Source organism: Cricetulus griseus, chromosome 4 (assembly GCF_003668045.3).
Source record: "Cricetulus griseus strain 17A/GY chromosome 4, alternate assembly CriGri-PICRH-1.0, whole genome shotgun sequence".
In the NCBI taxonomy this organism is placed as follows: Eukaryota; Metazoa; Chordata; class Mammalia; order Rodentia; family Cricetidae; genus Cricetulus; species Cricetulus griseus.
In genome coordinates this window covers 225,758,974-225,786,649 of record NC_048597.1, presented here as the reverse complement: position 1 = coordinate 225,786,649, position 27,676 = coordinate 225,758,974, and the positions used below count along the sequence as shown (strand labels likewise).

At 48.1% G+C, this 27,676-nt stretch overlaps 1 protein-coding gene across 1 annotated transcript in view; it reads right to left on the bottom strand.

Moving 5' to 3' along the window:
* The window catches only part of Itga9 (integrin subunit alpha 9), a 295,174-nt gene that overhangs the window by 188,318 nt on the left and 79,180 nt on the right, over nucleotides 1–27,676 (bottom strand). The window contains exon 15 of the mRNA XM_027415345.2: nucleotides 17,897–18,057. Coding sequence (XP_027271146.1) covers nucleotides 17,897–18,057 — 161 coding nt within the window. The remainder of the gene's footprint in view (nucleotides 1–17,896; nucleotides 18,058–27,676) is intronic.

Sequence of the window (27,676 nt, the reverse complement as noted above, 5' to 3'; positions counted from 1 at the left end):
CTAGCAAAACGCATGTGCTTTGACACACCAGCTAGGTACGATGCTGCAATGATGCAATGTTGTGGACCTCTCCAAGGAGAACATGACCGTCATTGTGACCTTGTCTGAGTGTTCTGAAACTGTAAAAAGATCTTTCAGGTCCTCATATCTGTGCTCATGGAACTCAGGCTCCAAATCACCCAGTTCCAGAACCATCCTTCTCAAATTACCCAGGGGCAAAGACAAGCTTTCTAAGACCAGTGTTGCTCCAGACCTCAGGGGTGTTGGTCGACTCTAGAAATGTTTCTATATGTACAAGTCCCCTCAGGCCTGCTTGCAACTCTTCTGTATCCCCAGGTGAAGAAGTATGGCTCTGTATATGCACTGTCCAATGTGGTAGCCACTACCCACATGTACCAAGGGAACATGCAAAATGCTGCTAAAATGCGCACCATATACAAAGACCAAATACAGGACAAAATGTGAATGTCTCGCTGATGGATTTTATGTCATAGGCTGCAGTTTTCTGGTCTAGTGAACCAAACAGAAGATTCTGCATTGCTGAATTGTCATAGGCTGCAGTTTTCTGGTCTAGTGAACCAAACAGAAGATTCTGCATTGCTGAATTGTATTCCTTCATAAGAACATGACTACTTGTATGTGAGGCTTTTAAAGGGTTGTGAAAGGTGAGACCATTAAGCTGACCCCTTAAAATGTGACTGGTGTTCTTATATGAGAGGGAATTTGGACACCAACACAGACAGTAGGTGTGTCTGGACAGAAGGAAGTCAATGTGTAGAGACAGTGGCCACAGCCAGTCAAAGAGACAGATATGTGAAGAAAGCAACCACTGCTAGGACTTCTAAGCCCAGAACTGTGAGCGAGCAAATGCTACTTAGGTCACCCAGGAGGTGGCCTTTGTCAGGGCAAAAGAACACTTGCGTTACTAAGACTAATTTTGTTGGTTGAACTTTTACGTTGACTGGCAGGAAATTCATAATTATGTATGCAAATGTTGACATCTACACACACACACACACACACACACACACACACACACACACACTATGCCACTCTGGGGTTTCCACAGTGGAGGAAACCGCTTGCTCCAGTAGAAGAATGACTTCACTGAAATCAAGGGTCTTGGTGCTCAGCACCACGCCCAGCGACAAGCAAGCTGCCTTTCTATCCAGGTGATGGTTTGGTTTTTCTTAAAAGCGACAAATCTTTGGACAATTACCTGAAACAGTGTGAGTCACTCTCTCATCCCTTGTTCCTTCCCTTCCCTTCCCAGGTGGGGCACATTAGCCAGGGAGGCAGATGCCACTGAGCACATTCAACCCCACATTGCCACCTGGCCAGGCATTGTCATTAAACAAACAAAATCCAAACTGACCAAAGGCTAACTAGAAGCAGCAAGGACACAAGCCTGAAGCTACAGCTGAGTGGATTCCCAAACGTTCGCTGTTTGCATGCTTGCCATGCTGGCCTTAAAGCCACCTCACTTCATCCCACACCAGCCCCATGAGGCTGGTATCTGGCCATAGTGCTTTTTCTATATTACATTTATAGCCAGTGAGAGGTCTTATTCAGGAAGCATTTCTGTATTCTCTAACTCCAAAATGGTTATATCCATATGGTCTCAGTCACCAAATTATTGCAGGGTTAGAGAAATTTATTATAAGAAAGAAAAATTCCCTCCCCCGCCCATTGAAGTTCAATCTATTAGAAAAAGGCCAGCAAATGGGGGGGGGGGGTGCGTGTCCTATGTCTAATGGCGTAGCTCCCCTGGCATAAGCCAGAAAGGACAAATACAGGCAGGAAGGGAGTGCTAAGAATGATTAAGTCTGAGGGCTCTGGGGGCCGGTAGCTTGTAAGCTTAAGCCAGAGAGCAAGTGCCTCAAAAAGAGGATCAAAAAGAGTTCATTTTAAAAAATCTTAAAACTGTTAAAGCCACAGACTGGAGAGATTAAAAAGGGCAGACTCTGTGTTCTCCCTGGATTCTGTGTTCTCCTTGGAGCCCAGAGCACGGGTGACATGAGAGAGACATGAGACAACCTCAAGTTCTCCACCTAACATGAGAAACCCAGTACAGACTTACTCAAGACGGGTCACCAGGTCAGGGCATTCTCTTCTTCAGACAACCAGTCATGGAGAACCACACTTCATATGTGACCATCAAGTCACAATACCTGCCCAAGGCCACAGAGCTAGTTAGGTGCCAGCCAGATGGAATTCAAACCCAAGACCTCATTGCTCGACAGCTAAAAGGTATTGGATATGTTTAGCTGTCAGTCTCAGATTCCTTAATCTAATTCTGACACCTGCAATGTGATGCATGTAATTGGGTTATTTAAAAGGTTAAAAGGAGGTATGTAAAGCATTTAGCAAGGAGTAAATGTTAGATAAAAGATAGCTGTTGTTAAGACTTTTTTTTTTATTTTAGTGTGTGTGTGTATGTGTGTGTGTGTGTGTGTGTGTGTGTGTGTGTGTGTGTACATGCATGTGCAGGTCGGGGACCACCTTCAGCAGTTGATTCTCTCTCTACCATGTAGGTCCAGGAATCAAACCCTGGTTTGGTAACCAGGCTTGGCAGCAGGCCTGCTGAGCCATTTTGCCCATCCAGTACAAACACAGAGCACTTAACAAATTTAAACAAGAAAGCAACTTGTCAACCTCTTCTCACAGTCTTCCTGGGGTATGAAAGGACAGACTTCCTTGGACACTCATACATTCACCTCAACCCTCAGGGCATGGGGCTAGGCCTGTTTTGGAGAAGACCCTCAAAGTCCCTTCAAGGAACTTTTTGGAAGATATGGTTTTATTCTTCCTGGAGGTGTTCCTAGCTCTCTGTGGTGAGCCTTCTGCCATCCACCACACACATCCCACAACCAGAAAACCCCATCCTCAAAACAAGATCACTGGGGAGGTTGCCATCCCAAACCTGCCACCTGCCAATGCCAGCAGTCTTCAGTCTACTTGCCAACTAGAAATATACTTGGTGGGACCACCCAGGTGAGGGACCCTCAACTCTGCGGTGAGGAGCTCTTATAAGACTGGGGAGCCTTCATGCTACTGTGAGGAGGGCTCTGGTGACTAGAAAGTATTAATACCACTGGTAGGGAGCACTCCCACCTGTGGGGAGTGTCACCTTGAACTGTTAGGTGGTCTCTCTCCACCAGTGGTAAGCTCTCCCCTAACTGGTAAGCTCTTGTACCTCCAGCAAGGAAGCTTCACACCACCTCCACCCATGAGGACTTCTTTCACGCCACCTGTGACCTGTCGGGTGCTCTCTCACCACCAGGACAATGGGAGCAGCGTCTGTCCCTCCTGAGGCTCATCTCTTTGTGACATTGTAGTCAATCATCAGCCATCACCTTTTCTGTCACTCCTAACTCTGGGCATCTATTTCTTCTGATTTTTTTTTTCCTCGTGGTCTATGAACCCTGAGCAACCATCTCATCAAGGAGCTTATAGTTCACATCAGCTCTCTTGTGCTGGAACCTGCATCAACACGGCCTCCAGCATTTCGTGTGCCCATTACCTGGAGTTTGAAGGGCTCTTGTAAACTGGCCCATGAAGATAAGTGAGACTCCAAGTCTCTACTTCAGGTGGAAAAGCTGTCCCGGGAGAGTCATACTGTCACAGGCTGCCCTCTTTGCTGCGGAATTTATTATTTGCTTCCTACCCTTTCCTTTTGCGTCTTCCCATCTGCTTCCAATCATTTTTTTAATCCTCCGAATACTGATGAGCTGTGTCTCGATCCACTCCAAATATGGAAACAGGTAGAGTGAAGGATGGGTGACGTAGAGCGAAGGGCCATGGGCCAGTGTTTTCCAGGCCCCTTCAAAGAATTCAGAATCAGGATGAGTCTTCTTTTCTCCGCAAAAGATGCTAATGTTGCAATGAGAATGAAGCAACACACACAGGGCCCTGTGGTTGGCAGGAGACCAGGCCAGCTCTTCATCCCGAGCAGGAGAAGCCTGCGATCCACGTGCTTCACACATGCTGAGTGGAAACGGCTTCCCCCCCACTCTGAGCATGGGCATTGGAAGGGGGACCGTCCCATGTTACAGGCAATTCCATAACAGGTCTCACGCCATAAGACCCCAAATGCTCCTTTGTTGTTGTTACAGGCAATTCTGTAATAGGTCGCACACTGTAAGACTGAAAATGCTCCTTTTTTGTTGTTTGTTTTGTTCCCTGAGTCTGACTAGCCTAGAAATCAAGATCCCACTATTCTGGTCTTCCTGTGTCCTTGGGATCCTAGGCCTGCAACACCACACCCCATTTGCTCTTCGTTAAGGGCCTAGTGATTCCACCCCACCTTCCACACTGCCACCCTCTGTATAGTTTTACGGCCCTGAGAAGAGAAAATATGAAATGTAAGGTCACAAAAGTCTTTGAAATGATCAGGGTGAATCAAGCAAAGCTGTGACTGTGGCGTCTCCTGTGGCGTCCGAGGCCCATGTGGACACAGACAGAGGCCCCTGTGTGTGAATGGGCCCACAGAAGCATACGTCACCGCATGTAAACACTCAGGCTCAATCGCTTGAGTGCAAAGTGGAGTGGTCGCATTGACCTGGGCATGACTGTTTCTGTCCATTTGTTCCTGAGGCCTGATTTATGTGACTAAATCCTTGGCATCTTCATGTTCTACTGTGGCATAAACTGTGAGCTGTCTGCCCAGTGCCCATCTCACCTTCTACAATACCCGTACCAATCTACATGGCAGCTAAGGGCCTGGCAAGATGGCTCAGGAGATAAAACCACTTGCCATCAGCCTGATGATCTAAGTTCACACAATGTAGGAGAAAGCAGACTTCCACAAGTTTTCCTCGGATCCAAGACACACACACACACACATTAACCGTGTGTTACACCATGATGAAATTTTAATGAATTATAATTAAATAAAAACAAAATGTCCGTTCTTCAGTTGCACTGAGTTTCCGGGCTAGGTAGTCAGATGTGGCTAGTGGCCAGCGGCCAGCATATTGGACGTTCCCATCTTTGTGGAGAGTTCTTTGGGCTATAAAACTTGTAGGGTCTGTAAGGCATGCAGCTAAAAGTGGCATTTTGCATTTTAAGGTGCAGATGGTCAGTGAATTTTAAGTCACTGGCAGATCTTTAAAGGTTCTCAGGTTAGACCGCCAGCACCCTGGACCTTCCCTCTCCCTCTCCTTTGTACAGGGCAAGCAGACATGGTAGCTAGGCTGCAGCAGCAGCCTTGGGAGTGGGGACAGGGCACCCTGAGCATCAGCCCCTATCTCTGTCCTCAGTGGCCTCCTCTTCTCTGGCTTTTTGCCCTGTGGTGACCTCAGTGAACTTCACAGCCTTTCATACACGGCCTCTGAGAGCAAACTGCAGAGCTCACCCTTAAAACAGGTTCTACCTGCCCACTAGCAGCACAGAAGCCACCTTTGACAGCTGCTGAACCATAGGGACATTCTGCAGGCTCCACTTACAAAACGTCTTCCGACTGGGACTCCATCTCACCGTCCTGGCTGCTGTCACCCCAGGCAGAGCCACCATCTCTGTGACCGTTCTCACGGTCTGCTCACCAGGCTTGTTTCTTCTATACCAGCTCCCATCATCCTCTTCAACCCAGCATCCAGATTGTGTCCTTGAAGTAGGGAAGCTAAACCATGTCACCCCCTGCTCACATCTCTCGGGCAGCTCCTGCCTCACTCAAGACACAGGCATAGATAGTCCTTCCTGTGACCATGAGGCTCCATATAGACCCAGCCAACAGCCTGCTCTCTCTGTATTCCTGGCCTGGCCTCCCTCCTCTACCTCAAATATTCCACACACCCAGGGCCCACCACAACAACGCCTCCAGGAAGGATCATGCGGTCTCCCAAAGCTCCTTCAAGTGTTGGCTCAAATCTTGTCAGAGAGGTCGCTTGGCCACCCTAACCCCTAGCCTACCCCCTGCCCGGTCTGTATTCACCCTGGTTAGGTTCTCCCCCACCCCAGCCCTCATTACCATTATTGTATCACCTCTCTCCCTCCACTGAAATGTCAGCCCCCAATAGCAAGAATCTTTTCTCAGTTATGAATAAGGCTGCGGCCCGCCAGCCTAGCACATAGCAGGCACCAAGTGCTCATTTCCTGAGTGGGTGCCCTGTCAATCAAGTTATATCCTTGAGTCACAGAACCAACATCAACAACTTCCCTTCACCTAGAAGACAGACAGTTCATCCTGATGCACTTACACTCCGGAGGTCGGGTCTCACTCCCTGGCAGCTGCGTGGAACTCCCAGCTTATGGCTGTGTGAAATCCAAAGGTATCATGTTTAACTCACAGACTGCAGTGAGGACAGACACCGGCTCTGCAACCCCTGCTAAGGAATCAATTTATCACCTTTCTGGGACCTTGGGTCCAGGGATCAGAGATAGGTGACGGGCTACTTACTGCTGTAATCACCTCCATCAAATGCTGACAACCGTGTCTGGGGGAATAGGAACCCAAGTGTGCAGAGCCACACTGAAGTCATAGTAAAGACATCCTTCCATGATCCCAGGTGTGTGTGTCTAGATTCACAGGACACAATTGTTCGTGGTGTAGATACAGAAAATGTGCACCCTCTGTGAAACAGATCCAAACTGAAGGACCTTCTATAAAACAGTTCACCTGTCCTGGCATGGAAGACCAAAGTCAAGGAATCACTCCAGTCCAAGAGGACATGACAACCCAAGGTGAGCATGGGAGACTTAGTGACACAGGAGACGCAGGCTCCAGGAGTGTCTTCCCCTGCACAGGACATGTGAACAGCTGGAAGAAGTTTGAGCTAACAGTAACGCATTTTTACTGTCCCGATCTCAGTAATTGTGCCGACAAGAATGCTCTGGTTCTTGGGAACTGTCACTGATGTGTATAGGGGGAGGGGAACATTCTGTCCTCAGCTTTCTCTCAAGAGGTCTGAGGTGGGAATACTGGCAAAGCAAGTAAGACAAAGGTTAGTGGACAGATGGCTCAGTGAAGCCCTCACAATGTCTGTGCTCATCTCGCAGATTCTTCACCTTGGAAGGATGACATTTCAACACAAAACTATTTTATATAACACACATGTGTGTTCATGCTCAGGGGTGGCGGAGGGCAGAGGAGGAGTAGTGAGAAATAAAGAACATGCTTGCAGCTATTTGCCAAAGGTTTGGTTTGTTCCAAATTAATATTAATCCAATGTTTTCATGGCTATTTTTTAAGCCTTGCTCACATAACCTCAGAGCACTCAAATGCTCGCTGAGAAAATGACCCCTTTATTAAAGGGTCTGAAGCACCTTCTTCAAAGTCAGAGAAAAGAGGCTATGACCTTGAGAAAGAGTTGGCTCAGTGGTTAAGAGCTCTGGCTGATCTTGCAGAGGACCTGAGTTCAATTCCCAGCACCCACACAGTAGCTCACAACGGTCTCTAAACTCCAGCTCATGAGGATACAGTGCCCTCTTCAGGCCTCTGGCAGTATTGCATGCACATGGTGCACACTGTAGTATAGGCAAACATTCATAAAATAAAAATCTCTTTTTAAAAGAGGACACAATATTCATAGACTTACGAAAAGTAGCCAACTTAACTAGGCAGAAATAAAAATCTAGATTTACATTGTTAGAAAAAAATTTAAAGTCAACCTGTTTAAGCCATCAAGATGCTGGTTTTCTTGTCCCAACAATAAAACCTCCAGTTAGATGTCACTTCCTAACACCCACCATCCCCCGTGGACTCGGCCACGTGTGACAGAAGGGCAGGCATAAAAGTCCACATGGAGCTGGACAAGTCTGAGATACAAAAGCTCTACCCAGGAAGAAAGAGACAGTACTCCTTCCAAACCTGGAATCTGTGTGGACAGGAGGTTGGCAAAGCAGCCCTTAGATGCTGTGAGGGGCCAGCTGCTAGGCAAAGGGCAGGACCATGGCCTGTGTCTCCTGAGCCTCGTGAGCTCACTTAGAAAGTCAGAGAATTCACTCAAATGACTTCACAGTGGATGCCTCAGGTGGAATAGGGTTGGGGAAGAATGGAGACACACTTCAGTTACCTTGATACTCTGTCCTCAGTGAAAGTGGTTGGTCAGAAAGGGACAGGACCAGACCTTAGGCCTTACTTGATCAAGTCACCTGGCAAGAGCCAAGCACCAAAAACATGACTCCAAGAAGAGCCACTGCCACTCACACTCATAGGGCTGGGTGCAATCCAATCTGAGAGGAACACTCCAGGGTCTAGACGGAGGCAAGGGCTGCTATTGCCAGTGCTTGCTCTCCGCCAACGCTGCACACACATGGGCTGAGGGGCAAGGAATAAGACCTCAACGTGTTTCAATTAAAAATTTAAAAACGAATGATGATACAGTCCAATAAACTTGGCCAAAACACAGACCGCCTCTGAACCAGACGTGCAAACATAGCTGTGGTCTGGCAGTTCCAGGACTCTGAGCATTCAAACTCCTATCGGTTTCCAAAGCCAAATGAAACAAGGATGACCGACTCTGACAAACAGCTGTGTGTCAGGCATGACTCAAATGACAGCCCCACTTGCTAACGAACACTCAATCAGTGGTGTGAGCTGCAGCAGCCGGTTTGCAAGAGTTCACTGTTACAGTTCCAAGAACTCCGCAGGTGGGGGCTCAACACACGTTAGTCAAAGTTAAACTGAATATACTTATGAGTTAACACATTAAGGTCACAAATTCTCAAAAGCTATCCTAATTATTACTGTGGTTCATGCTCCTGAAGGTATTTAGAGGCACTGGGTATGCGATATGAAAATGTGCTGTGACACATTTCTTCCAAACCAGCCTTGGTGGTGTCATGTGGCTGCTTGAAAATATTACACCAGGAAACTGAGCAGAAGACTCACTTAGCTGCCCCCCCACCCTAATCAAAAGCCCGATGTTAAATATTAGAAGCACATCATTGCTCTGGAAGGCCGAGCCCCCAACGCAACTGCCTCTAGGCTCACCTGCTCAGACACAGCCAGGACTCTGCGGAGAAGTTCTTACTAGTTCTATGACTCTGGGTGACTTTCTCTAACTTTCCTCCATATAAGAGCAGTGGGCACTCGGGTTCTAAGCAGTCATCTATCTATACAAGCAGTGGTACCTCACGGGGGTTAAAAGCCAGACTTTCTGGGTTCCAGTCCTATTTGTCAGCCAGAAGTTCTGGGTGATTCTTTACCTCTACTATGCCTTATTTCCGAAGCACTGTAATGAGGACAATGACAGTAACTGCTTGACAAGTGGTAACTAACGGGACAGCAATTGTCTCTTCCTAGATGCCCAGGTTGTGTTGACTGTCACTCAAAATGTTGTGGAATTTTTTTTTATAAGAATCATTTCCAGAAGGAGGTTAATTACTAAAGGGTTGAGGTTAATTTCTGTGCTATCAGACCTCATGCCCCTGCCCCGCCCCCAACACACTGTGTTACGTACTAAAGAGGCACACGGAAGAACCTGGCTGGCTGCCCAAATTTCAATTTCTTCCAAAAGAATAAATGTTAGCCAAAATAAAAGGAAATAGCTAGGCATTAGGACACATGCATCACTAATCTCAGAGCTTGAGAGGTGGAGGCAGGAAGATCAGGAGTTCAAGGTCACCCTCAGCTACAAAGCAGGTTAGAAGACAGCCTGGGATACATGAGACCTTGTCTCAAGAAAGCAAAGAAAGAAAGAAAGAAAAATAAGCAAAAATCTTAAACTTTGAAAATCTGAATGAATCGGGGCTGCAGAGATTGACAGCAGTTAAGGGCTTGAGGGCATAGAGTACAGTTTTGTTTCACCTGTGGGGCATCACAGTTTTATCAATGGACGCAAACTTAGACATACCCAGGGAGGCAGGATCTCTGAGGATCAGACTGGCCTGTGGGCATGCATGTCTGTGAGGTGTTTACTTGACCAGTGATTGATGTGGGCTGGCCCAGCCCACTGTGGGTGGTGCCACGCCTAGGCAGGTGGGCCAGGACTGTGTAAGAAAGGCTGTTGAGCAAGCCTCAGAAAGTCAGTAAGCCACACTCCTCTGTGGCCTCTGCCTCAGTTCCTCCTCCACAGTGACCGTCACCCTCCACCCCCACCTCCTTCAGCGATGGACTGAAACCCGTAAGTCAAATAAACCCTTCCCTTCCCAAGTTGCTTTTGGTCAGGATGTTGTCACAGCCACAGAAAGCAAACCAGAACACCGAAAGCTGGACAGAACTGGTGTCCAATCATTATGTTAGGTGAAATAAGCCAATGTCACAGGACAAGTGTCATGTGTTTGCTATGTGGAATCTTGGAGAACATAACGGGACCATAATAGAAAGGACATGGAGGTGGAGGAGGTGAAGGAGACGGAACAGACAGAATGACAGTGGGAAAACCCAAAGCATACCATGAATGCAAATGCTATATGATACCTCTGTGGAATCAATACGTGCTAATTAAAAACAAATTAAGCTTTGTCGAAATATAATTATGTAAGCTAACACTGAGTTTCAGTCTACATGCCAATGGACCTTAATACCTTAATAACTGGGTCTATTCACACAACTACCCCACAGCATGACTTCAAACATGTCCCTCACCCAAGAGCCTCATTTGTCCTTGGTGCTAGTGGCTGCCACCTCTCCCCAAAGCCTCAGCCTCCAGGAACCCCGGATCTACTCTAGGCTTATTAAGTAGCCTTTTCTAGAGTGTTACACAAACAGGATCAGACAGTAGGTAGCCTACTGCATCTGGCATCTTCACATATGCTTCAGGCAGTCACTCCTGCTACTGTGGCATCAACGGTTCATTCTTCGTCGCTGCTAGTAGTGCTCCATCACACCGGCAGAACTTAAGGAGCGGGAGAGCTTTTCATGGTGCTGTGTGGCAGGCTACCTTCCAGGAAGCACTGCAGCATTCTAGATTTAGTAACAAGCATTTTCAAGACATGCTATGAGACTGAAAACACCATTGCTCTATGAGGGAAGGGGCTACGAGACAACCTTTCTGTGTATGCTTTTTAGAGTTGTTTTCAAAAACTACGTTTTTCTAACACCCTATGTCTGAGGTCTGCCAAGCCCCACATCATGAAATATTTTTAGGTGAATTTTTGCATTATCAAGACAGCTAGATGTGAGCTATTATTTCTCCAGATAAGGAAGGAACCTGTGCTATTTTATGTCTCACAAGAGAGTTCTTCTTTGCAACCTAGTCTCCTTTCCTTAACTATTTTCTTCTTGAACAAGCATGGCAAGAATGTGTGTGCATGTGAGTGTGTGCAGGGGTGTGTGTGAGCATCTGTGAGTGTGTGCATGTGAGTGTGTGTGAGCATCAGTGAGTGTGCATGTGTGTGTGTGAGCATCAGTGAATGTGCATGAGTGTGTGTGAGCATTTGTGAGTGGGCATGAGTGTGTGTGAGCATCTGTGAGTGTGCATGAGTGTGTGTGAGCATCTGTGAGTGGGCATGTGTGTGAGCATCTGTGAGTGTGTGCATGTGAGTGTGTGTGAGCATCAGTGAGTGTGCATGAGTGTGTGTGAGCATCAGTGAGTGTGCATGAGTGTGTGTGAGCATCTGTGAGTGGGCATGTGTGTGTGTGAGCATCTGTGAGTGGGCATGTGTGTGTGTGAGCATCAGTGAGTGTGCATGAGTGTGTGTGAGCATCTGTGAGTGGGCATGTGTGTGAGCATCTGTGAGTGTGCATGTGTGTGAGCATCTGTGAGTGTGTGCATGTGAGTGTGTGTGAGCATCTGTGAGTGTGCATGAGTGTGTGTGAGCATCAGTGAGTGTGCATGAGTGTGTGTGAGCATCTGTGAGTGGGCATGTGTGTGAGCATCTGTGAGTGGGCATGAGTGTGTGTGAGCATCTGTGAGTGTGCATGAGTGTGTGTGAGCATCTGTGAGTGGGCATGTGTGTGAGCATCTGTGAGTGTGTGCATGTGAGTGTGTGTGAGCATCAGTGAGTGTGCATGAGTGTGTGTGAGCATCTGTGAGTGGGCATGTGTGTGAGCATCTGTGAGTGGGCATGAGTGTGTGTGAGCATCTGTGAGTGTATATGAGTGTGTGTGTGAGCATCTGTGAGTGTGCAGGCTCACAAACCTGAGAACTATCACTCCACGGCTGCTCTGCAGACTCCCAGCAGGTGACTGAGATGAAGGCTCACAGATGCTTTGTGGCATGTGAAAATGGAAGCAAACCCAAACACCTGGACAGAACCCAAGGCATGATCTCAGCCCATGATCGGCACTGCCCAGTGCAGAGGCCCTGCCAGACCAGGAGGGCACCTGTTCCCACAAGAAGGAGACAGACCAGGAGGGCACCTGTTCCCACAAGAAGGAGACACCGAAACTTGATTCAAGTCCCTTACAAGTCCCTCCATGAAATGTTTTAGAGCCATTTCAAGGAGAGCTATGACTTCTCATAGCTCTCATAGCTAATGTCCAAAGCACTTAGCTCTTCTTGTGAGGTTTGCCTACATCTGTATTTAACATTAGTCATGATTATAGGCTCTTAGACAGATGTGTGCTTCAGTTCTGTACACACACACACACACACACACACACACACACACACACACACACACGCTACATGTGAACACAGCATGTGCAAGCCAAGGCTTAAGTGTGGAGGTCAGAGGATAAATTTCAGAGGTCAGGTGTCTCCCTTCGCCATGTAGACCCCAGGGATCAAACTCAGATTGTTGGGGTTTGCAGCAAGTGCCTTTACCTGCTGAGCCGTCTCACCAGCCCTCAAGGTCTACTGAGGGCTTCTAGAGGTCATTACTGACCTTCGAAGCAGGGAGGGAGGAGCAGGTCTCATGCAGGATTCCTCCCATACCTGTGTTTGACTCAACATGGTCGCCATGGTTTCCTGGTTCCTGGAGGCTGTTCACTGGCCTGTCCCTGGTTTCATCTAATGCTAGGCACAGGGCATGCTTCTAGGGGTACTGCCCAGGATTTGAGGGTGAATAGTCACCTATGGCTGGGTGAAGATACCTATCAGAGAAGGAGTGGCCATGGGACATTTGTTCCTGTCCCAAGCTCTCCTGTCCTCTTCCTCCTAATACCATTTACTGGATCTTCAGAGATGTGATCTCCATTCGGTATCTGAAGCTCCCTGTGACCCCCAAGTTCCAGCTAGCCCGATTAGTCATTCCAACATGGTTCCATGTGCTGGGTGTATATTCTGAGCCTACCATCCCAAAGCAGGAGTCGGTAGCTTAGAACCATCTATAGCAGGCAGGAACCCGAGGGAAGCTCCTCAGGGCCCAGGAGTGACTGGGGCTGGTCTGTGAACAGGAACAGTCAAATCTTCAGCAGACGAGGTAGAGGCATGCCAATCAGAACATGATCAGGGCTTTCAAGTATGCTAATGCTGGCACTGTCAATGACACTTGGGCATGGCTCTATAAAAGGATCATCATCTTTAAAATGTCATCTCCTGGCCAGCTCCCTATTCGTCTTTCTGGTGGCATTAGGGCAGAAACACCACTATGGTATCCTAATGTTTTCAATTCTCTCAGGGTCTAGTAATTTCCCTTTTTAACACACAGGGTGGACAGGCGCCTCTACAGAGACCGGGAAACAATGAGAATGGCCAGAATTCAACATGACTGTTTTGACTTCAGTGGGTTTTGTTTTCACAGTTGCTTTCTGTGTCAGGCATTTAATAATTGGTCTTCTGTTTACAGAAGGGTGCAACACTCTTACTTTATAAAAGATCTAGAAGTCATCTGGTTTAAAGAGAAAGTATGAAACCAAAGAGTTAGGGGGTGCAACCTTAAGACAGAAAAGCATGAGGAAAAAGGGACAGGACAGCTCATCAAAGAGTCAGAACATTTGTGTGCAAGTAGAAGATGAAACTAAAAAGGTAAACTGAGGCTGAGTAATTGAGAGCCCTGAAGCCAAGAAGTACTCTGGATTTTACCTGGAGGGGTTCCTACCTCCAAAGCTGGACTGGTTTGGGGAAAGATAAGTGTGGTGCGTGGCATCTGGGGAGCAGTCAAGGAAGCAACTTGCAAAGGCTCCAGCACTGCCCCAAGAGGAGGATGTGGCTCGCCCTAGGGGTCCCTTCAAGACAGAGCAGGGTGACACACAGCTGGCTCAGAAGGCAGGTATTGGTCCAAGCTGGTCTCCACAGTGGAGAACATCACCATATATGGAGTGAAAAGTTAGGGGTAGAAAGAGGAAAAGAAAACAACAGAGCACTGAACAGACTTAAAGACAGAGAAAGAAAAAAATGCCTAAAGATAGCCTAAACAAAACACACGTGCCCCAGTGCCGGCCTGTCTGCTGGCCATATGGCGTGTGATAAGATGGAGCACTTGCGTTTATCTTCCATGACTTGTCTGCAGAGCTGAGAGTCGGCTATGCAATAGAAGCCATGCCATGGTCCTTCAGCCTGACTCACAGACCCTGGTCCATACCCCCAGGCTGGAAAGCAATCACTGTCACACCCCTCCCCCATTCTTGCTGCCTATCTCGACTCCCACATAAGCCACAGCCCCCACAGCTGTTTTCCCAAAACCCTATAGACCACAGGCTCTGTCTGTGAGCTTCAAGGTCAGCTGTGCCACAATGGGGACAGCTAGATAGATAGCTATAGCTCATTAACTCATGTACTCCACCATTCACCCAGGTCCTCTGTTAGGACCAGACAGTAACTGTAGGATAAAGTTTCCCTTGTGGCTAGTGAATATTCACTACTTTGAGTTTTTCTTAACAATGGAGTTGGCTCTTGTACCATAAAGACCTTGGAATTTGTCTCTCTCTGGTATAGGCCCCCACCTCATCTGGCTGTATGAAAACAGTCAAACAATACCTATAAGGTAAAATCCACTAAAACAGGTCTGCCTTCTCTTCTAGGACACGGACCCTGAACAGCCACACTCTGGGGCCCCGCCATCAGCCTGCAAACTGTTCTAACTATTCTCAGTTTTGCTCTGATTGGCTAGGTTTTAATTGAGAAGCCCGAGATGTCCCATGTGGGGCCCACTAGAGCTAGACATGCCAATGGGATGCCAAGTTAAAAGTGAACTCCAGGTAAGTGGTATGGTGGTACATGCCTGTAATCCTGGCACTTGGGTGGCTGAACTGGGAGAACTACATATGAGGTAAGCCTGGGAGACCTCTGGTGAGTGTCAACCCAGCATGGGTGACAGCATAAGACTGTCCCCAAAACAAACTAATATTTGTGTATGTATCCATGTAACTACTCTACATCTTGCTGCGGGCGGCAAAACACCTGGCAAGCAATCTTGGAGGAAGAAGGGCTCACTGTGGCTCATAGTTTAAGGGTACAGTCCACCATGCTGGGGAAGCTCTGGCAGCAGGGGCTTGAGGCTGGTGTCATGGCATCCACAGCCAGGAAGCGTGGAATGCCCGGTGCTCAGCTCATTTCTACCTTTTTATGGAGTGCAGGGCCCTAGCCTGGAGAAAGGTGTTGCCTGACTTTGTGGTGGGTCTCCTGCTTCAATTTACCTGATCTAGGTTATCCCTCACAAGCCTGCCTGGAGGTCTGCCTCCCAAGTGATTCTGGAATCTGTTGAGTCTGGCAGCAGTAGTAAGGCAACAGCCACAGCATCCCATAACACAACAGCCACAGCATCCCATGCAGTACTGGGTGATGCCAACTCTCCCCTTATCCATGGGGGGGCATGTTCCAAGACATTCTGCAGCTATGTGAAACTGCAAATAACACCAAACATACTCACCTATGATAAAGTTTATAACTTAGGCAAAGAAATAAAATTTGAGTTGCAATAATATCCTATGGTAAAATTTACTTAACATTTATTATTTTTAGAATTTTTTTCCATATAATACTATTGGACCTCAGTGACCTATCATGACTGATATACCTCAGAAGGAGAAGCACCTAAGAAAAGGAGACATTGTACATATACTAAAAAACCAGTTTATCTAAGATCCAAATTTGATGGGAAATCTTACGTTTCTATCCGCTATATCTGGTAAGAGGCTAGATCACCCTGTGGGGTAGCCTTCCTCAGAGGCCACCACAGGAACAGCTCTGCCCTAGTCTTCCTCAGAGGCCACCACAGCAACAGTTCCTCCCCAGCCAGTGCTTCATATTGCCATTCCCTGAATGCACTTGCCAGGCCCGCAGCAGGTTCTCTGTGGCCCTGTCGTTCAAGATTTCTAGTTGTTAGGAATCATTTGCTATGGATTTTTCAGCCAAAGCAGGAGTTGCAAAGAGCTGCAGAGGAAAAATTTGTGAACAGACTTAGCACGAGGAAGGCTAGATGCCCATGCCCTAGCAAGCGTCAAACAGAACCATCTGATACATCTTGAGGCTTGCACACGAGTTTCTCCTAAGCAGCCCACACCCTCGAGGACACTCATAAACCAAAGGAATCTAAGATCAAGAAGGGCAGGGCAGGCTTAACAAGCACATGGGTGGATTTCTAAGTGGCCAGCGGCCTAAGTCAAGGGCAGCTGGCCTGGGCAGGCCCTGACATGAGTTTGGCAGAAGGCAGAGCCCAGCCCCATTGCAAAGCATCTCAGGGTATGAACTTACAGGCTCTGGGCCAGACCACGTGCCGCAGACGTGGAGGTAATTCTCTACACACAGCCTAGAAGCAGCTGTTACTGTGACCCCAAGGCAACAGTGAAAAGACACTACAATCTACAGATTCCATCTGCTAGAAATCTATGGCTAATAATAATATGTTAGACTACACAAAACTCATGTTTATGTAAGTCAAGTATGTTAGAATGTTAAAAATTATTTATGGCCCAAACCAACCAAGGAATAATAATACTGGGTGCCTTCATCTGACTCAATGCAAAGGTTTTATATTCACTGTGCGATGTCTATCTTTTATTTTGTTTTGCTTTGAGATAGGGTCTGGCCACATGAGCCCAGAGTAGGCTGAAACTCTCTAGGGAGCCCAGGAGGAATATGATATTATGATCTGCCTGCTTCTTCCTCCCAAGTGCTAGGATTGCAGCATGTGCCACCCAGATCTGGGCAATGTTGGATGTTAATGACTACTTCCAAGGTTGAGTATCGGATGCACATTTTAGAGAAGCAGGGACTCACACACAGTGCTTGCACAACTAGATCCACACCAGGACTGTGTGATCCAACCCCACACACACAGGCATTACACCAACCACCCAAGCCAGATCTTGGGTCTGTCCACCTTCTCTGCTCTCTGGCTCTACAGCAGTGACCATGGCCAGGACTCTCATCCTGCACAGCAACCACACTGTCATTAATCAAAGCCTGGCCTCCCAAATTACAGCAAACTATATTGAGAAAGTAATTTCAAGAGAGGGGGAAAACATTTGGAGGTTTATTTGAAGGAAGAAAAGAGACCCCCCAAAATGCACCTCTAAAATAAATAGAAAGTAGTCAACAAGAGAACTGTGTCCAACCAGTTTCAAAATGGATTAAATCCAATTGTGAGTTTCTATGTCATGCCATCCATGGACCACCAAGAAAGGCATTAGGAATGATGCCATCTGAGGCCCAGAGCATGGCTACTGACGCTTTCCTCTCAATGACTGTCAGGCTGCAGAGGGCAGAGGATGCAGACATCCAAAGAGAACGGGGCACAGTCAGAGACTGGTCTCCTGGCATCCCCTATCCTTCTCAGAGGTTGAGGACAGCACAATAAGTAAAAGGGAACCTGTGAGGTGATTCGGGGGTAGAAAGCATTTCTCTTGCAAACCTGATGACCTGAGTTCAATCCCTGGAACTACAGAGTTGTTCTTTGACCCCCCCACACACACACATACACACATACACACACCATGGCAGGTATGCAACCCCTCCAGGACTCAGTGCTTTGAAAAAATTAAAGATAAGTAAGATGGTTTCAGCTTTGAGCTTTAAAAGAAGAAATGCATATTGTGAACCACTGTGGAAGTCAGAGCCTACATAATGAAAGGTCCAAATGACCATCGGTAGAGATCAGATTTGAGGATTAAAAAGAGGAGGGGACTGACCTTGACGTGGGCCAGGTAGTGATGACACATCTCATCCATGTGGGCCAGCTGCAGCTTCTCTGAGACCTGGCCGGCAGTCTCTCCCAGCAACACAAAATAGACTCTGGGCAGCTGGCCCTTCTCCTTCTGGGCCACATCAGCCGTCAGGTTGTAGCTCAGATCTGGCAGGAAATGAAGGGGCAAAGATGTCAGCAAAGATGGACACACAGTGGCGAGACCACCCAGTCCTGCAGTTCTGTAGAGACCCCACACACAGTTCACACATTATAGGGACTGTCCTGCACCCACATCAGGACCATCTCAGAAGCCTGTGACCAGGCTATGGAATTACCAGGACGGCTACTGTCATCTCAGGGATTCCATGCACATCAGACCTATGGTTCTTCCTGGTTTAAATCTCACACCTTTGTGAGGTACTAGCAGAACCACCAATATCCATGTATGCCAATGACTACTTTCACCACGCACAGGGTGGTCTGATAGGTAAGCATCACAGCAGACCTGTCAGAGGTAACCAGAAGCCGCTGACTTCATGAAACTAAGAAACAACTGCTGCAATAATTCAGTATCTCTCACAAGCAACATCTTTCCTACTGTGTGTCTGTCACTCATGATGGAATGAGAAGACTGCACACCAGGTACTAACACAATGAGGTGTCAGTCAACACCACAGGCAAAACAAAACAAAAAAACAAAAAACAAAAAACCCTCCACTTTCATAGAGCTCCATACTTGGAAACTGAGGCACAGCCTGGGGCTGGTCCTACTCCTAGGGTGCTGGTCCTTCCATCAAATCTTTGGCCATAGTGGCACCTACATGGAGATTTCCTCCTGAAAACTCGGCCCTATACCTGAGAGGGCAGTGCCAGACAGGAGAGTGGCCTGGCCTGCACACAGTATAGAACAGAAAAAGGAGTGAAAGATGCTATGATGCCAAATGCATGCTGGGTAAACCCAACAGACCTTGCCTCTGTTACTCTGGAGCCTGGAAGTAAACATCTGGTAAGATGAACTTCAGCAGATCTACAGCACTGTTCTCTGTGCCAGCGGCCAGTCTTTCAGTGAGTCATTTTATTTCTTAACTCTTTGGTGGGTTCTGAGATTATTGTGTCTTTTTAAAGATTTCACTTTTAGTGTGTGTGTGCGTGTGTGTGTGTGTGTGTGTGTGTGTGTGTGTGTGTGTGTGTGTGTGTGTGTGTGAGTGAGTGAATTGTATGCTATAATGCTATATGGGAGCAGGTGCCCAAGGAGGCTAGAAGGAAGTGGTGGATCCCCTGGAACTGGAGGTACAGGCAACTTGGGTGCTGTGAGCCGAACTTGGCTTCTTTAGAGAGAGCTCAACCACTGAGCCATTTATTTAGTTCCAGGAGAAATAATAACCTATGTCCCTAAAATGACCAGATGAGATGGCTGACCAGTGGGAGGCAGGTGAGCCATCCTAGGCCATCTCCACACAACTGTCTGTCAGAAGCTTGGGGCATTCGTTGAAGCCAGTGTCTTGCCACTGTTTAAGCATGGTGAAGCCAACTCACAGGAATAGCCCTGTCCTTAAATAACATCAAAGGGACCGGCCACCAAGGGAAGTCTGAACAGAGAAGGAAAAAGGTGACCTGACAAGTCATCTGTGGCATATTTTTGCTGTATCTAATGGCTTCCCTGGGTCCCTGCCATATCATGGCTCCCATCATGCCCAGATGACAGATTCTTAGCCAGTGGAGGCTATGATGCTTTAACTTGCTTATTTTGACAAGCAGCTGACTTCTGAGGCAAAGCTAGTCACCAAGACAGGACATGGATCATCCCAGGAGATAGTTCTACTCCTGGAGAAGTACTTCAGCAGACAGAACACGGGGTACAAGCAAGCATCACAAGTGGAGTGTGCGTCTAGACTGCCAAGGTCTTGAAGAAATCCTATAGGTCAACTTATGCAAAACCTCCATTTTTAGGATAAAGGGATCTGAGGCTCCAAAGGGGAAAAATACTTGCTCCAGACCAAGAACCATCAACCATACAGCAGAATCCAGAGCTCTCCAGATCTAATCTGTACCACTGTGTTGCTGGAAGGTTTCTTGTCTCACCATGTCCAGTAGCCCTTTAGCCTCAAATAAAAACACAAAGACTTATATTGATTATTAAACTGTTGGCCGATTCCTAGGGCTTCTTACTGGCTAGCTTTGTCTTAATTATTAACCCATTTCTATCAATCTATGTATTTGCAGGTGGTCTTATCTCACCAGAGAAGGGTCATTCCTCGGCTACATGGTGTCTCTTTCCCATCTCCCTCTGCCTACCTTTCCCAGAATTCTCCTCGTCTCCTAGTCCCACCTATCCTCCTGCCTCTATTGGCCAAACAGTGTTTTATCCGTCAACCAATAAGAGAAGCGTATGTACAGAAGGACGTGCCCCATCACCACTGTCTTCCATGATCCACTAGGATGGCCCATTAAACAGCACTTAAATCATTCAACTGCTTTTCTAATCCACAGTCCCAAAGTCCAAATTCCTTGGAACAAAAGCATGGTCAAGTCCTATCGAAGCAATACCCTACTCCTGGTACCAACTTCTGTCTTAGTTAGGGTTTCTACTGCTGTGAAGAGACACCATGACCACAGCACCTCTTATAAAGGAAAACATTTAACTGAGGTGGTGGTTTACAGTTTCAGAGGTTCAGTCCACTGTCACCATGGTGGCTTGCAGGCAGAGATGGTGCTGGCTATATCTTGATCAGAAGGCAACAGGAAGTAGACTGAGGCACTGGACACGGCTTGGGCATATATGAGACCTAAAGCCCACCCCCACAGTGATATGCTTTCTCCAAAAAGACCACACCCACTCCAACAAAGCGACACCTGCTAATAGTACCACTCCCTGTGAGCTTATGGGGGCTAGTTACAATCAAGCTACCTCACCGTACTGAAATCTCTTACTCTTTGAATGCAGAAATGGCAGAACCAAGCACAGACAAAGGTCTAGAGCTGAACCCTGAGCCAACCTTTTTACTCCAAGCAGTAACAACCCAACGGTACAAGTGGTTCTGTTCAAGTGAAGTGAGTTCCAAAATGCCCTTTAGCAAGATTAGTCTGCAGTTGCCCATAGCCGAAGACAAGTCAGATGCATGGCAGGGTAAAGCAAGGTGGGGATGGCAGCTGCAGAGTCTCAACAGCCCCTGGTAGAAGCATCCTTCCAGGTGACAAGTGAGGGTGGTCTTTGTCCCTCAGGAGAAGGGAAACGGAAGGGACCTCAGACCCCAGTGATCCAGCCAGCTGAGGTCCATGAGAACCAGAGTGAACACGGGAAGACAAGGTGGATGGTATCAACCCCAACTCACGTCCTCGTGGCCTCTCTCAAATCTGTCTGCCTCCACTGAGGGCTTTCTCCGGTTCATGGCAGGACTCAGGCCTCTGAGTGGCACTGCAGACAGGACACAGTTTCCTTACACTTAGGGGACCCCACACTGAGGTGTGTCCTACACTGAGTTCCCAGGTTCCCCGGCAAGACTGAGTTTGATGGACCCACAGTGGTAACGTGATTAGCCATACACCTTCTGTTTGGTTTGCCAGAATGGTTAACTTATGTGCAACTTGCTTGGACCACGGTACCCAGATATTTAGTCAAGCACTAAACTACACACTGTGAAGGTCTTCTAAAAAATGAGATTAACAGTAGACTTTGGATGAAGCAAATTCAACTCTATAATGTGGGTGGGCTGCATTAGTTGAAGGTCTTGAGGATAAAATTATATATATAATATATTATATTATAATTATATAATTATATATATATATTCATATGAATACTATCTCTCCATTTCCCAGTAAGGAGTCTGGTGTCTAGCCTACCCACAGACCTAAACTGCAGCTTCATCTCAGTTCTGTGTCTCTAGCCAAATCCAGAATTCAGGCTTGCCAGCCCCATAGCCTCATGAGCCAGTCCCTTAAAACCCCCCCACTAACCTCGCGTCCCCCCTCTCTCCTGTTCTCCCCATTCCAAACTCCCCGCCTTTCAGTCTCTCTGGAGAAGCTGGTACCACGGGGCTTATCCCTACGCTGAGGTGTGCCCTGAGACCCTTAACTTAGGAATGTATTTGGGTTGGGGGAGATCTCAAACAGGGCAAGTTGGAAAAGGGGGTGATTTCAGCCTTCTGTGCGTGCCCAGAGCTGTGCATGTCCAGAGCTGCGCTGAGTACTTTGCAAGCAAAGCAACCCCTTCTGCTCAGAGCAGTCACCAGCTAAGATCCTCCAGGGAGGGGCGGAAGCTGCAGTTCAAACAACAGAGCTGAGAACGAGGCCACTGCTCTGATCCAGGTGGAGCATGTGGATGCCAACCTGTTACCCTAGCAGATTTCTCCAGTGTTCGAGTGTCTGATTCCCAGACAGACCCATCATCCAATTGCCAAGAGTAATCGCTTTGCAAGCATTTCCTCTCTAGAACTGCCTCCATCGTGCTTGTTATGAAATTCAGTTTGACATCATAAACACACAGAAGTCCATGCTATATCAGACCCTCACTTCCAGGTGCAAGCAAGATTCACCGTGAAGAAACCCCGCTTGAATGCAGAGAGTCTGGAAGCTGCCAGAGGTTAGACCAAACAGTCTCCTCTGAAGCCCCTGAGCTCCAATGCTAGCTTTAAATAGTTCCCACTCAAGCGCCCCAAGCTTGTTGGGATGCAGCCAATCAGCTTGCTCGGGGTGGGGGCGGTGCCTCAGGCCTGCAGCCTGGCCTCTGCAGCAACCCCTTAATGCAAGCCAGCTCTCAAAGCCTGGCCCAGGAGAGGATGCTGGTTCCGATTAGAGCCAGTTCCCACAGCACATGACACATCAGGTTCTCCCTCCTGGTAGTTTGTGTCTATGCCATGTCGAATGACGTCATGTGGATGGAAAAGCTGATCAGCCCCAGTCATGCTTTCGCCTGCTTCTCTTCCCTGCCCCCCAAGCTGGTTCCCAAGGGCCCCCCACATGGGCTGGGGCCGGGAGAGCGCCAGCTGTCTTGCATCAACTGGGGCTCTGGTCTATCCCAGCCAACACCGAATCGTCCCGCTAGAACAAGGATTCAGCTGTGACCGTCTACCGTCTCCTTCCAGCGTTACTCCGGCTTCCCAGGGGAGGGGGAAAGGGATATTTCCACTTTACTAGCTTGTCTTCCTCCAAGGAATACAATTATTTACTTGGCAGTAGTTGCTTTCTTAGGTAACCATTCCTTCCCTGACAAGGCTCTCCCTTGTCTCATCCTTGCACTTCTGGGGACCGGAAGCTTTGCGACTGTTATCTTCATGCAAAAGCTCTTCCTAAGGAGTAGACATACCACCTCTAACTTCAGAAAAAAAAAAGGGAGGGTTGGGTACAAGGTATTCATTTCCAACTGTATTTCTGTTACTCCTATGAATGACCTGGGGGCCATCCCTCTGGGCCTGGGATGCAGCGTGTGTTGTGGGCAGTGCTGAGACCTCTGCTCCTGGAAAGAGTTGCCAGGCTCTCTCTAAGCCCAGGGAACTTGAGGGTGGAGGATCAGAGTGCAAAGCGTGGGCTGGGGACATAGCTCAGTGGTCAAGTGCTTTCCTAGCATGAATGAGACCCTGGCTTCAATTCCTGAGCAAGCAGAGTGGGAAATGCAACTCCACGGGGCACAGCCCTTCCTGGTTTTCATTTGATGCTATGGCAAAAGTCCAGAAATGCAATTTTCAGGCTCTAGACAAGCAAGCCTATGGCTACCAAGAAGGTAGACACAGCCTATGGGTAAAGGGCATAGTAGTCTTGGTTACAGCACTTGGTCCTTTTTTGTGGCTGTCAGGAGGCTTGAGAAGCCACAGCCAGTCCCTGAGTCAAGGATGAAGTGTCTGAGAACACTCTGGACCGAGCCGAACTCTTGTTTGAAACTGCTTAGTGAAATGTGCGATAACCCTGCTCTTGGGCTGCCTGCTGCCAGAGTGGGAAGTCAGCCTGCATGCCACTCCGTGCGTGTCTAGAAGGGCAAGTGAGGAGACCCCTCCCACTAGAACGTGAGTCCGTGCTCTGTGCCCAAGGGCTGAGACAGGGTCTGGCAGAACTCCATCACTCTCTGCTGATCCAAGAGCCCCAAAATAACATAGATGAGGCTAATTTTCTCACCTCCGTGCCTCTCCAGAGACCAGAGGAAGCACGGAGCGTGTCCTCTGAGAGCCAATGCTCTCTGCAGCAGGAATGTGGCCTTAACATTTCAGATGCCCCATGAACCAGGACGCTTCTATGCCAGTTATGTGGTCCTTGGTTCTCAGTTCCAAGCCCACCTTTCTCGGCTCTAGGGCTGGGATCCCACAGACTTGTTTTGCCAGCAACCAGTAGGTAGGTTCTGCCAATAGGGAAAGGGGACAGGGGGAGCCCACAAGGCTGGAGGAGGAGAGAGCCTTGCCCCTCCCTGCCTTATGTCTCCACTTAATCGACAACAATTTTTCATGGCAGCTGGCCCCAACAGCCATAATTCTACTCCCTGGTTTCTCCTCCATGAGTCAAAGCCTTCACTGGACTTTCTCACAGAGGTGAGCAGCACCCTCTCTATGTAAAGATTTGGGTCCCAGAGGCACAAGTCCCTTCTTCAAACTTACAGGTTCAGAGAACTCCAAGGAAGGAATTAACAAACTGTAACCTCGACTGGCCACCCAGAAGCTTGGTAAAACACAGGTTGCTGGGTTCCACCCTCACACTTCTCATTCAGTTTGAATATGCATGGCTAACAAGATCCCAAGTGATACCATGCAGCTGATCCAAGGGCTGTCCAGCTACTGGCACAGTCCCAACCATGGTAGCTGTCTCCTGCAGTTACTACCGCATCCTCCCTGCTCTGCTCAGTCACTTCCAAGAGTCAAATCCTAGCCGGGCGGTGGTGGCGCACGCCTTTAATCCCAGCACTCGGGAGGCAGAGGCAGGCAGATCTCTGTGAGTTCTAGACCAGCCTGGTCTACAAAGATACACATAGAAACCCTGTCTCAAAACAAAACAAAAACAAAAAAAGAGTCAAATCCTGTTCAAATGTAAGGTGTGGTAATCTGTTTCCTGACTGGATCTTGCCTATTGCAGGGACCAAGGCAAAATCAACTACTATGGAAACCTGCTTCCCATAGCATTCCCAGAAGTCGTAACTGCCCCTCTAGAGGCTGAGAGGCTGACCCTCATGCTCCTGGGACCAAATGAGAGCTGAAATTTCCCATTGCTAAAGCAGGGTTGAAGAGACAGCTGATATATATGACGGACTCCACTAGGTTCCAAGGGCAAGCAGCAGCAGCCCAAGGGACAAGTCACAGCTGCTCTGGCTCCCAAAGAGGTCCTCCAAAGAGCTCACGTGGCTCAAGACCCACCAGGTAGGAGCCCCATAATAAACTGGCCCTGGTTGTAATCCACGTTCCCAGGTGGGATCGCCCAGATGCAGTCATCTGTTGGCAAACAGCCTAGGATCCAAAGACTTTGAGTGTGCAGAAGACCTTTCCAGACAGGCGTTACCAGGCAGCCCTATAGACAAAAGCTGAAAGGTGAGGGTTCCACCTCTGAAATGGGAGTAGAGTGGGGAAGTAATACAGAGCCCCAGCTCTGCCTTCCTAATGTAGAGGCCTAGGAGATGACCCTGAGCAGAGGAGCCTAGGAGACGACCCTGGGCAGAGGAGCCTAGGAGACGACCCTGGGCAGAGGAGCCTAGGAGACGACCCTGGGCAGAGGAGCCTAGGAGACGATCCTGGGCAGAGGAGCCTAGGAGACGATCCTGGGCAGAGGAGCCTAGGAGACGACCCTGGGCAGAGGAGCCTATGCTCTTGAGATATCCTCAACCTTCCTCTACCTGAAGCCTAGAGACCTGGTCCTCCTAGCTCTGTGGAGTCAGGAGTCTCCTGTCCAGACCTCGAAGGATAGCCACCACTGGCCCAGGCCTACGCACCTCCAGCAGGCTACCTTTTTCTCATCCTCCCTGAGGATGGTGTCCTCTGGTGGACCACTGCATTTCTGCCCTCACTGCAGGCTGAGGTGTGCTTCACTTTGGTGAAAATGACAGGAAAAGAACGGAAAGGTACTTCAGGGACTCCTTCCCTACAGAGAGTAAGCAAGTGTCTGGCCCTCCCTGGAGTGCTCCAAGGACCAAGCAAAGTCTAAAACAAGCTGTGATCCACCAAAGTCCAACCTGGGGAGCCAGAGGGATTTGGGCTAATGAACAGAGCGTGGATGAAGGGCTCTTGGAGGAGTGTGGGCGACCCCAACGCAGCCTCACTACAGGAAAGCCTCACTCCAGCATAGACGACAACTCCCCCATAGCTCATAAGTAGAAACCTCTCCTCCTGGTTAACCTTCCAGAACCTACATACTCTAGCAAGCACCAAGACCAGAGGCTGTGTGCAGTTGGGGCAGCACCACATACACATGGCTGGGGGGCGTGGGGGCGAGTGGCTGGAATCTCAGGTGACTCCAATGACATTCCCCTCTGCCCTCTACGAGGGAACAGTCACCAACCTTGTGAGTGGCTACAGTGTTTAGAGCAGACAACGGCTGTCATTCTTGAAGGACAGCAACTTATGACAGACAAACGAGGGTGCTCTTCATTACCGTCCTGTCCATATCAGCACTCTCTCGTTTACACCTAATTCTTAATTCTTCCACATATGCACACATAAGTGCTGGTGGGATTGAACTCTGGGCCCCACACTTTTTCTGTGAGTCAGCTATAACCTGAGCCCCAACCTGAGTGTTAAGTGGTAAAGATCTCTAAAGAGCTTTGGAGTATAAAGGGACATTTGACTTCAATGAACCACGTGACAGAGGCTAAGAAAGTGACCTGAACTGGAGGATGCATAGGGGCTAAACCACCCACCACTGGCCACTAACCAGGTGACTCTACACTGCCTGCCTTCTCCATAACATTTTACTCCTTCACGGGCCACGGTCCTCCTAGCGGCCTGTGAAAAGCTGCTGCTTGACCCCAGAAAGGGCTGAGAAATTGTGGTGTTCCCATGCCATCCCTCACTGAGCCCAGGAGTCTTAGGCCATGGGACCACGTCTGCTTAACCTCACATGGCGGTGTCTCCTATGTTCCCATAATACCATGTTACCTTCATGTTCAGGAGAACACGGATCAAGAATATGAAAGCATGTCAGTGAAAACCAGAGCAGGGCTCTAGTGCAGAACTGTGTCTCGTGCATAGTGAGCACAATGACCGGCTAGCAAATGAGTACCAGCACAAACTGTTGCTTGCTCATTTTAGAGTTCAAAAATATTTTTATGTGCATCAGAGCTAACATCCAGGGTTTGGGGGGCATGTGGTGGGCATGTATGTATCAGGCAGGAGAGCCAGGGTTTGATCCCCAGCTCCAAAATAATAATTACTTACAGCATCCTATGAAATGTTTGTTAACTGACTCCAGCCATCATGAGCTGGTGTATACTTCCAGGAGGACCAGAAAACTTTTTTTTTTTTGTATCAGTCTCTGATGACTCCAACAATAAAGATAATAGGAAAAACAGTGGTTGAAAAATGCAACTATAGTCATATCAGACTAAGCACCCAGGCCCAACAGCTGTGTGAACTTAAAGAATATTACTTTTCTCCTTGCACCATATATAAAAATTGCATGAATCTTCCCTCCTGAGTTTATCATATGGCTATGTTCAATGTGGCAATTTCTAAGCTTTCTTTAAAAGACAAAAATCTTTATAAATAAGTACAAGGTTTGATTGTAGAGTTTGTTCAATACAGTTGATCAGGATAATTTGCCAATGAGATAGCAGGGGGTTGGCATGTTGTTGGACAAGATAGAACATTTAAAGTCCAGT